Source organism: Lolium perenne, chromosome 4 (assembly GCF_019359855.2).
Source record: "Lolium perenne isolate Kyuss_39 chromosome 4, Kyuss_2.0, whole genome shotgun sequence".
Taxonomy (NCBI): domain Eukaryota; kingdom Viridiplantae; phylum Streptophyta; class Magnoliopsida; order Poales; family Poaceae; genus Lolium; species Lolium perenne.
In genome coordinates, this window is record NC_067247.2 from 190,079,243 (window position 1) to 190,090,526 (window position 11,284).

An 11,284-nucleotide genomic window follows, 5' to 3' on the forward strand; every position below is an offset into this window, starting at 1 on the left:
AACTGCGATGGCCGGTGAAGACCCCACGCCCAATCCATCGCCCTTTCTAGGGCCCCGATCACTAGCTTCCTTGAGGAACAAACCTTTCCCACCGCCGCCCACTTACGGCGCGGTGCCTCCGACGAACTCATGTCGCCGATGACCAGCCCAGTGGCTATTTCTCGGTCAATAGCAGATCGCCCGTCTTCGCCGACAAACCAGCTGCCAAATCATCGCCCACTTCTCTGCAGGCGAGCGCCAGGGCGTCCTGGATGAACCACCACCAATCGGAACCGAGCGGGATCGCGACGACATGGCAAAAAACCTTCTTCTCCCCGAACCAGCCAAAACCAGAGAGCGTTTTCGCACCGTCGCACGGATCAGATCTTGCAGTCAAGATCGGAACCGCCGTCGAAGACACCACCCTCAAGGAGAAAACCCTAGCCCAACCACGATCGCCTCCGTGATTGCCTCCAGGGAACTTTCGCCTGTATTTGGTGGACCCACTTACATAGTGCCCCCGAATCATAATTTTGTTACAAGTAAATGCGGAAGAAGGTCTATGAACATGGAGTTCATTCTGGTAGTGATTGGCAGCATTTTAGTTTGCCATGTGTTGTGCAACGATGTGGCATAGCAGCTCAGATGCATATTTGCTGTAATGATTTGCAATCAAAAAACTTCACGTGAGCTTCCTCTGCCTCGTAAATGGCGCTATCCTGAGCCCCTTGTTGCCTCATCTACACCACTACATGCTTTTTCCCTCCCGCGCGCCACCCTGTGATGATCCTATGATGGGGATCAACACAGGAGCCAAACTGGGGCAGATTTGAAGGGAATTGGAGGAGAAAAGCAGACAAGTTAGGTGAGAGAGAGACATGAGGATGAGAGTTCGTTTCGCTTTTCAGTTTTAGCATCATCGTTCAATACAGCCAACTCTTCCCTTATAGACTCGGGTACACAACAAAAGCAACACATGCGCTAACGCACAGAGAAACACCATCTGACGCTGGGCCCAAAGAGCTCGCCAGCTCAGCCAGGCGACTCGCTGTCCACCATCGTGGGAGAAGGTGTGACAGTTTCCCCTCCTTGAGACGAAACTTCTGTAGCGAGTTCTTCTTCCCAGAGTGAAGCCGCCGGGTACCGTCACTTGAGCACGTAGTAGTCCTCCCAGGTGGTGCAATTTTCAGGCATATGAGCCCAATGAATGAGTACCTGAGGAGTAGCAGCATTTCCCTTGCGCACGAGCCGGCGATCAAGAATTTGCACAGGCATAGGGTTAGCAACCTGCAGCACTGGAACCGATGGCAACTCACTGAACACCGGAGTATGATTGGCAGTAAACGGCTTTAGCTTGGAAACGTGAAATACGGGATGCACCTGAGCTGATTGTGGTAGCTCCAGGCGGTATGCAACAGCACCGGTCTTCTCCAAGACTTTATACGGACCGAAGTACTTGTAAGAAAGTTTTGGATACGGCCTGTTGACCACTGACTGTTGCGCATAAGGCTGCAACTTGAGAAGAACCCGATCGCCCACTTGGAACTGTCTCTCTGAGCGATTCCGGTCTGCATAATGCTTCATACGCAACTGTGCCCGTGCCAGCTGAGCACGCAAGAGGTCAGTATGTTCCTGGTAATCGAGAGCAGTTTCTGTGGACACCGAATCGTTAGTAACCATGAGATTTGGCTTTCCACCAAAGTTTGGTTCACGCTGATACAGAGCCTTGAAAGGTGAGCATCCCAACGCAGAGTGAAAACTGGAATTATACCAAAATTCTGCCAAACTCAGCCACTTCTTCCACTGTTTGGGATTATCCTGGACTGCACAGCGTAAATATTGCTCAAGACACTGGTTCACCCGCTCACTTTGGCCATCTGTTTGCGGATGATAAGCAGTACTATAGTTTAGTTTAGTCCCCAAAGCCTTGATCAAACTTTTCCAGAAGTGACTTGTGAAAATTTTGTCCCGATCAGAAATGTAGTGAGAGGTACTCCATGTAACTTCACCACAGTATCTAGAAAGGCCTTAGAGACAGATGCTGCTGTATAAGGATGTTTGAGGGGCAAAAAATGAGCATATTTTGTCAGACGATCTACTACCACCAGGATAGAATTGGCATTGTCTGACATTGGCAAGCCCTCTATGAAGTCCATAGTAATTTCTTGCCAGGGAGCTTCAGGAGGATCTAATGGCTGCAACAGGCCACCAGGTTTCTGTCTAGGAACTTTTGCAAGTTGGCACACTATACATTGTTTGACATAGTTCTCTACTGCCATTTTCATACCTGGCCAATAATAAAAGTTGTTTGATTCTCTAATAAGATGCATGAATGCCTGAATGACCACCTATTGCAATGTCATGCAAGGAGGAAATAAGCTTGGTTTGCAAGGCCAAATTGTCACCAATGAATAATCTGCCCTTGTAAGTAATCAAGCCTTGATGCAAGGCATAGCCTTTTTCATTAGGAGACTGCACTGTAAGTTCTTGCATAAGAGCAGTTACATGAGCGTCAGTAGTGTAAGAATTTAAAACTTCTTGAAGCCAATCAGGAGTACAACCGGATGAGGATTGAATAGACATCAAATATCCCACCCTGGACAAAGAATCTGCTGCTCCATTCTCACTGCCCTTTTTATACTTGATCTCAAATTGTAAACCAACAAGCTTAGCCATTGCTTTCCTTTGTAAATCAGAAGACACAAGTTGGTCATTAAGATTACTGAAGCTTTTGTGATCAGTCAATATTGTAAAAGGACCCCTTTGCAAATACTGCCTCCATTTATCCACTGCCATGATAACAGCTAGGAATTCTTTCTCATATATTGAAAGCTTTCGAGCGAGAATTCCAAGTGCTTTACTCATATAAGCTATAGGGTGTCCTTGCTGCATTAAGACCGCAACTCCAGTATCACAAGCATCTGTTTCCACAGTAAAAGGAAGATTGAAATTAGAAAGTGCTAAGACTGGAGTAGATAGCATAGCAACTTTGAGTTGCTGAAAGGCTGTTGTAGCTTCAGGTGTCCAGACAAACCCCTTTTTTGTTAGCAATTGTGTTAATGGTTTAGTAATAATAACATAATTTTGCACAAATTTGCGATAATAACCTGTTAAACCCAGAAATCCTCTTAGCTCAGTTACTGAGGTAGGTGTGGGCCAAGATTCCATGGCTTCAGTTTTATCTGGATCAGTTGCTACGCCGGTATCAGAAATAATGTACCCCAGGTAATGAATGCTCGACTGACCGAAACTGCATTTGTTTAGTTTTGCAAAGAACTGTGACTCACGTAGCTTCTGTAACACTTGTTGAAGATGAGACAAATGTTCTGCCCAAGATGAACTATAGACCAGTATGTCGTCCAAAAAGACTGACAAATTTGCGCAGATATGGAGCGAAAACTGAGTTCATCACACATTAAAAGGTGGCAGGTGCATTTGTTTAGCCGAATGGCATGACCCGAAACTGAAAGTGGCCATGGTGGGTTTTAAAATCTGTTTTTAGCTCATCTTTTGATTTGGTGGTAACCAGCCCGTAAGTCCAACTTTGAGAAGAAATTAGTTCCCGCCAGTTCGTCGAGAAGCTCGTCCACAATTGGAAGAGGAAATTTGTTTTTAATTGTCAGAGAATTCAGACGTCTGCAATCCACACAGAAACGCCATGTGCCATCCTTCTTTTTCACCAAAAGTACCGGAGAAGCAAATGGACTCATACTCGTGGAAATAATACCAGCCTCCATCATTTCTTTGACTTGGCGTTCGATCTCGTCCTTCTGAAGTGGCGAGTATCGATATGGCCGTGAGTTAGTGGGTGCATCTTCTGCCAGCGTAATGGCATGATCAAGAGCACGTTGTGGCGGAAGTTTCTTAGGTTCCGCGAAGACATCTTGATACTCATGCAGCAAGGACTGAAGATCAGGAGATATTGGTGATGTATCGGTTGTAGTGGTAGCTGAGGTGGAGTCAACCACAGCCAAAGCCCACACTTCGTTACCCAAGAGCCATTTCTGGAATTGTTCCATTGATAATTCAGAAAGTTCAGTCACTGGTTTGCTTTTCACTCCTTGTAACACCACCTCCTTGCCCTTGTACTGAAAGGAGATATTCTTCTCAATCCAGTCTATAGTTGTTTTACCAAACTGTTTGAGCCAGTTTACACCAAGAATTGCATCATATGCTCCAATATCCAAAATGCGCATGTCAGTTTGAAAGGTGTGTCCCTGAGCCCACCAAGTCAAACCCGACACTTGTTCCTGTGAGATCATGATCTCCCCATTGGCCACCTTAATTGGCATCTCTGGTGCGGAAGAAATTTTGCAGCCAGCACGTTGGGCAAAAGCCTTGGTAACAAAAGTGTGAGTGCTTCCCGAGTCTATGAAGAGCAGCATGACCTGATTTCCCACCAATGCTCGAATGCGAATTGTTTCCTCACCCTCTGTCCCAGCCAAAGCATCCAATGACAGCTGACAACAGGCTAGTGGAGCTTCTGTTTCCTCTAGTAACTCTAGAGCTTTCACTGCATCATCAGATAGTACTTCTCCAAAATCACCAACTTCGATCATCATAAGTTGGTAACGTACCCTGCTGCTCTTGGTTGCGAGTCAATCAACGGCGGGCCGTTGTTGGTGAGACGAGCCGCCGCGGCCCCCTTGTTCGCATGCGGTACCTCGACCCGCTGCTGCGTGACGCGCTTCTCCGACTCGACGAAGCGGCGTTTGACTCCATCCAAGTCCTCGCCGAAGCCCTCTAGTTGTTGGCGAAGTCCATGGACCTCCTCCGTAACGAGCTTCACGTCCGAGGCCATGGCGCCAAAATTCTTCAACAGATCCTCCATGGATTTCTGGAGGCCTTCCATCCTTTCAAGCACGAAGTTCGTCTGGGCCGACGGTTGAGCCGATCTAGACGGCGTCGTCGCGGCTCACCCCTGAATCAGACCTAACCCAGATTAGGATTTTGCGCCGCGTCGCCGAAGCCACACAGCACCTTTCACGGTGGAATTTACAGGTCTGATCTCGAGAAGTTGGAGCGCGAGCGGAACGAGATCTAGCTCTGATACCAGATTGTGATGATCCTATAATGGGGATCAACACAGGAGCCAAACTGGGGCAGATTTGAAAGGAATTGGAGGAGAAAAGCAGACAGGTTAGGTGAGAGAGACATGAGGATGAGAGTTCGTTTCGCTTTTCAGTTTTAGCATCATCGTTCGATGCAGCCAACTCTTCCCTTATACTCGGGTACACAGCAAAAGCAACACACGCGCTAACGCACAGAGAAACACCATCTGACGTTGGGCCCAAAGAGCTCGCCAGCTCAGCCAGGCGACTCGCTGTCCACCATCGTGGGAGAAGGTGTGACACACCCTCGACCTATGTACCCGCCGCCCTTTAAGATTCGAGCGCGACCGCCCGCCCCCACAGCTCCTGCTCCACTATCTGGAGTGTCCTGTCCTCCCCATCCACGGCCATTAGGCCTCCTGATGCCTCTCATCCCAAGTGACAATTGAAAAGCAAAATCCATTGAGAAACATATGCGTACATGACTTGACGAACTATCCACTCATCGCAGTGCTCTTCTGTTCGCACACCTTATATTTGTAAGCAAAAGCTCCAAATGTAGTTCAATGTGCACCTGCCAATGGGGTAGTACGTACTTCAGTTTCTTCGCTTGTGAGGAATAAAGGGAGCCTGTTTTGAGACGTTGACTCGATGAGATAATAATAGTGCAGCAGACACCTTCCACATGGAACCAAAAAAATTCGTGGTAGCAGATATATCGGAGACTATTGCCAATGGAAATCTTGAGGTTTCGAGTCTGCACGATGCAACACGAAGAAAATGACAAGTTCGGTACCGGCAGCACAATGAATAAGTTCGCGTATTCCAAGGAACAACTTGATTCACTTCAGCAACTTTTGCATTTCCCGTCGCAAATCCCGATTTTCATTCTAGATGAAATTTTTTCGATAAAGGGAATATATTAATATCAAGAAGATACCAATTACACCCAGCCTCTGCAACAATGCATCACCCTAATGGCACTACGGATGCACACGGCCAAAAACAAGAAAAAAAAACTAAGAAACACAAATCTCGCAGCAATACATCCACCGCCAAGACAACACCTAAATTGCAGACTCTCCAAAAACGACGCCTCCAAGAAGGGAACAGTACTCAAACAACGTCGTCGCCTGATCAAAGATCTTAGGTTTTCACCCTGAAGATAGTCCCCGCTCTCAAAACAATGCCTCCACCAAGGTCATTACCAGACACAACCAATTAAGGGCAGACATTGGGTTTTCACCCTGAAAGGTATGACTCTGCACTTCACATGTGCTGTTGCCCCCACTTTCATACCGCTGCTGTGAAGCCCGGAACACCAAGCAAGTCCCTCAACAGCACGGAGACTTGAACCTCCCTTAGCTAACTAGTCCTCCCTTGTGGCCTTCATGAAATTCTCTTTTTCCGACTTTCATCATGGATCCATAGTCAATTGATGTCAACACAGTAAAAGAGCTTCGCGCCGCTCCCTCCAGAACCAATCGGTCGGAATAAAAACATGGGTGTGCACGACCGAATACCTCCGATCCAGCAAACTCCAGGAAAAGCACTGTTACATTCGCCGGCGGAGCCTTCCGGAACTCAACCCCCGGCCAGATCACGAGTCCAAGCCTCTGGTAGGTCCTCCTCTTCACGCAAGAGAGGCCCTAGAACCGTCGCCTTTATTCAGGTCGGACCCCCACGTCGGCGACCATCCCAGGCTAGCGAAACCAAACTTCCACCGGCGACACCATCTTCCGCTTCCATGCACCTCCATCTCGCCGCTGAATCGTGGTGATAGATCAAAAGATCCACCACCACCAACCGCAGGCCGACCCTCTCCGGCGAACAAGAGGGCCACCTCCTCCGTCGAACCCAAGGCTACTGCCCCGGGCGCCCTCGTGTCGCGGAAGAAGCCCGAGATCGCCTCCACGCACCGACGAGAGGCGAGGGGGGGAGGGGGGAGGGCATGGCGCAGACCGAGGGCCTGGCCGCCGCCCACCACCAGCCCCTGCCAGTGTGCTGCGGGTGGAAGCCTACGTGGGGGGGAGGGGGGACCGCAGCGCAGCCGCCGCCGCCCATCACCATCCGCGCCAGGCCGCCGCCGTATGCGTCGAGGAGGGGAGAGCCCGTCCGCCGTCCCCCACGAGGCCCCCGCCGCCTCCACGCCCCATGGGTTTTTGCACCGGCGGCGCTACCGGCGGCGGCGGCGGCTGTTAGGGTTGGAGGAGGGGGTCGGGAGAGGAGGGGGTCGGGAGGGGGCCTAGTTCGGTATCAGTAATAATAGAAAGCTTTCTCTCGATATCAGTACAAACTACAAGCATGATTTCATACACAAAACGGCAAATTAATCCTTACTCATGACCATCAATTAAGACCAATAAACAAAAGAAAATTATGCAGTTCCAAACAGAGTACTCCCTCCGTCTGTGAATAAGGGTACGTTTTCGTTTTGTGGGAGTATACAACAGCCACACTAAAACATAATATTTCCATGATGTATGCATTAGATATTGCATGGAGTGATATATTTGTTTTTATACAATGTTAAACTTTACAAAATTTAACTCACCGGCTCATGTCCACTGGTTTAACTTAAGAACGTCCACCTCAACATGTGTTGGCGTATTGTCAGAGCTCCAAGCAGCAAACATTACTGGAATCAGTGAGTACGTAGGAGACAAAGCTAGAATTACAACTGCAGGGTAGCGAGCCATCTAGCCTGGGACTTTTGGTCTTCTGCCACCTCCCGATAGCCCCTCGCCTAGCCTAGAGTTGCCGCGTCAATGACCGTGCGACACAGGGCGCGTTTGGTAGACTGCGAGCCTTTTGGCTCGCATCGGGCCAGCAAAAACCGATCCGTTTGGTTGCTTCTGAGACATCCGTGTTGTGGCTCAACCGGTTCTCAAAGCACCCCTGGGACAGGCTCTGGAGGAAAGCCCGAGTCGACAGTTTCTCTGGGGCTAGGTCCGTTGTCGTGCCATTTTGCACGCCCGCTTGCAACGGTTGCACGCGTGGAGAAGCGCGGGAGACATTGCGTAGTCTTGGTCCTCGTTGCCCACTTCCCCTCACCGCTTCGTTCTTCTCTCTCCCCATTCACTCCTGGCACAGACACCATCGCCCTGTCCCATCAACCGCCGCCATAGCCTCCTCACCTCCTCCGCCTCCGCCTCCGCCATCCTCTCCACCGCCGACGGATCCAGCCGTACGGCCGTCGGCCACCCAGTCCAACGAGGCGCTAATGCGCCTCGTCCGCGAGTACGAGGCCGGAGGCGGCGACTCGGCCGCGAAGAACGATGCCGGCCGCGTGTCGGCGATGAATCGACCATCGCCGTTCGCGAGCACGAGGCACATCGGCGTCGCAACCCGGAGCGCCGCCGTCCTGGCTCTTCGAGCCGCCGGGATTCGACCGGCGGATCCGTCGGGGACGGGGGTTTTTTCCCCGTCCCCACTAGGGTTTCCGACGGCGAGGGCGGCGGCAATGGCGGGCGGTGCATCGGGCTCGAGCAGGGAGATGGAGCCTCCGCCGGGGTTGGCGTCCACCCCGATGCAGCCGGCGATGCCATGGGGCATGCCGCGACCGCCTGCCCCCTTTGGCGCGCCTCCCGTCCCGCCGCCGACGGGGTTCACCCGACCTCGTGCTCGGCGCCAGACGTCAGCACCATCGGCGCCCAGCTTCCCAACAGCTGCACCGCGGTCGGACCTAAGGACGTACTTACCGGCTACGCCGCCTCCCCCTCCACCGGGATTTTCTCCTCTTCCTCCTCAGAGTGGGGTGCTGGCGATCCATCCAATCGTAAGTACCTTGACTCAATCTCCTTGTCGCTTGTTTACGTCGACTAGATGACATTGTAGATCAAGCTTGACATGGATTCACTGCAATGTGCTTATGCTTTCCATGCCAAGCTCAAGCACCATCATGGACTTGACAACAAGTCCATGGCAGTGCTTGAGCTTGGTATTGCCATTGTCCATGACATTGCTCAAGCAGCTGGCAATGGCAAGCTGAATCAGCTGGCAATGCCATTGCTGCTGCTTGTGCATGCCATTGCTTACCGCTCCTTGTGCATGTCACTGCTTGCTAGTGCTTGTGCATTCCATGACACTGCTGGTGCTTGTGCATTCCATGACATTGCTGGTGCTTGTGCTTTTCATGTCATTGCTTGCTGGTGCTTGTTCATGCCATTGCCTTGTTAAGCTTGACATGACTTGCTTGTGCGTGTGCAGAACTGGTCCTTCCTGGAATACTTCTCGGACATGCCCATACTGGACGCTGTTGACTATGCCGTCTGTGTGCAGCTGCGTGATCCCAACGTAGTGTTCATGGAAGCCCACGCGTAGATCACAGCGCCGAGGCGCCACGCCGGCCGTCCTGCTGACCTGGGGCACCATGCCAATCCGCGTATGCCGACGTTCTTCGTCCAGGTGGAGAGCCAGGACCTCCGTGCCCTCGTCGTCCCACCGTTCATGGAGCAGCCCCTAATCAGGAAGTACAAGCTCAAGTACAATGGCCCCCCTGTGAAGGTCTGCTTGTACTTGGGCGACCGTTGCACGTGGAAGGTGCAGCTGGAGTGGACAGGGCAGCGCGTCGGGTTCATCAAGTCCTGGAGCGAGTTCTGTGCCAGGATTTTGCTGCACGTCAATGACACGCTCGTCTTCACCCCTGACGACGATGGCTTCAAGGTCGCCGTCCTCAGGAAGGAGACGTCCTGCTCCAGCGTCTTCGGCTGCAAGAGGCACCGCGAGGGCCCTTTTGCTGATCCTCGCCATTAAGGTGCTGCTGCTCCATCGCAGCCTATGTTTAAGTCTGATCCTGTTACTTGTGCTGGCCTCTAGGAGGCTGATAAACACTACTTTTGTGCATATATCACTGTTGTGCTGGCCTCTAGGAGGCGTTTGAACACTGCTTTTGGACCTGGGGAGTTTGCCCCCAGGTTTAGGCAAGCGTCTTACCACTCTGACGCTAGATTAGGACATGTGAAGTACTCTGTTCGTTGTTTATAAGTGTCTGTTGTGATTATGATCGTGTTTGAGCTATTTATGTGCCGTTATATGATGGTAAGGTCACCATATTTGAATATGGTGAGGAGAAGTTGTTGTCAGGGCGCCCAAAATGGCAACCAAACACATGTGATGTGGCTGAACAAAGATGGAACGCTGTGTGCAGGCATCCAAACAATTTGCAACTCAGTTCGGGCCGGTGCAGCACAGCCTACCAAACGATGGGCCAAAAGTGTCCGGCGGCCGCAACGCGCAGGGGCGCCCATCTCGCTGCGCCAGTGGTGCACGATTTTGGCCAAGGCAACCAAACGCGCCCACAGTTGCTGCGCCGAATAGAAACGGCTGTGAAACTAGCTGCGGGCATTTCATTCCTTCCACAACAACCACCAGCTTACGAACCTTGCGCTGGAACAGGATGGTGTTGGAGATACACCGATCTCCCGTATCAACATAAACTCCTACAAGGCGCAAATCACGCTTAAGATATCCTGCAACGCCGAGTGAGCCAACTAGTCAGACTGACACATGCCTGCGAAAACTAGCACCGTAGGTCCTGCAAAAGTATCTCCTACGACGCGGCGGCGGTTTGGACGTGGATGACTGGCGACAGCCGGAACTGATCTGTGTTGCGGCTCCGCCTCCTGTCGGCGGCACGCCGGTGGTGGCTGGCGGTCAGGTCCTTGATCTGCGCCACCCCCCCCCCCCCCCCCCCCCCCCCCCGCCTCTCGCTGGTGTGTGGTGATCTTGGACCTGGGGTAGCAGCCTTGGGTTCGATGGTGGAGGCAGTCTTCTTCTTCGCCGGAGATGGTCGGCCTTCGGATGGTGGTGGTGGGTCTTTCGATCTGTCACCGCGTTCCGGGGGCAAGGTGGAGAGGCATGGAAGCCGGTGTCGGCTGATGTCGCCGGTGGGCGTTCGGCTGCGGCGGTTCCCAGGGCGTGTGCGGTGTCTCCGGACAACGCAATCTGCGCTTGGTTTCTCCGGCGGCAACTGTGGCCAGCCTAGGATGGTCGCCGGCGTGGGGCCCCGACCTGAATAAAGGTGGCGGTCCTAGGGTCTCTCTTGGGCGAAGATGAAGACCGACCTGCGGTTTGCTCTTCTCGATCTGGCAGGAGTGTTGAGTTTCGGAAGGCGCCGCCGGCACATGTAATAGTGCTTCTTTTGCCTGAAGTTTGCTGAATCGGTGGTATTCGGTCGTGCGTAACCATACTTTTATTCCGACGTTTGGTTTTGAAGGGAGCGGCGTGAAGCTCTGGTCTGTGTTAGCATCAAG

The 11,284-nt window shown here is 51.9% G+C and overlaps 1 protein-coding gene across 1 annotated transcript; it reads right to left on the reverse strand.

The window, feature by feature from the left end:
• Positions 1 to 1,125: 1,125 nt before the first annotated feature.
• On the reverse strand, positions 1,126 to 1,856 carry LOC139839236 (uncharacterized). The gene is made up of 2 exons (XM_071829286.1): positions 1,848 to 1,856; positions 1,126 to 1,704 (listed from the first exon to the last, which is right to left on the reverse strand). Exons 1-2 carry the CDS (start codon positions 1,854 to 1,856, stop codon positions 1,126 to 1,128), a joined length of 588 nt encoding a protein of 195 aa, XP_071685387.1.
• Positions 1,857 to 11,284: the final 9,428 nt, after the last annotated feature.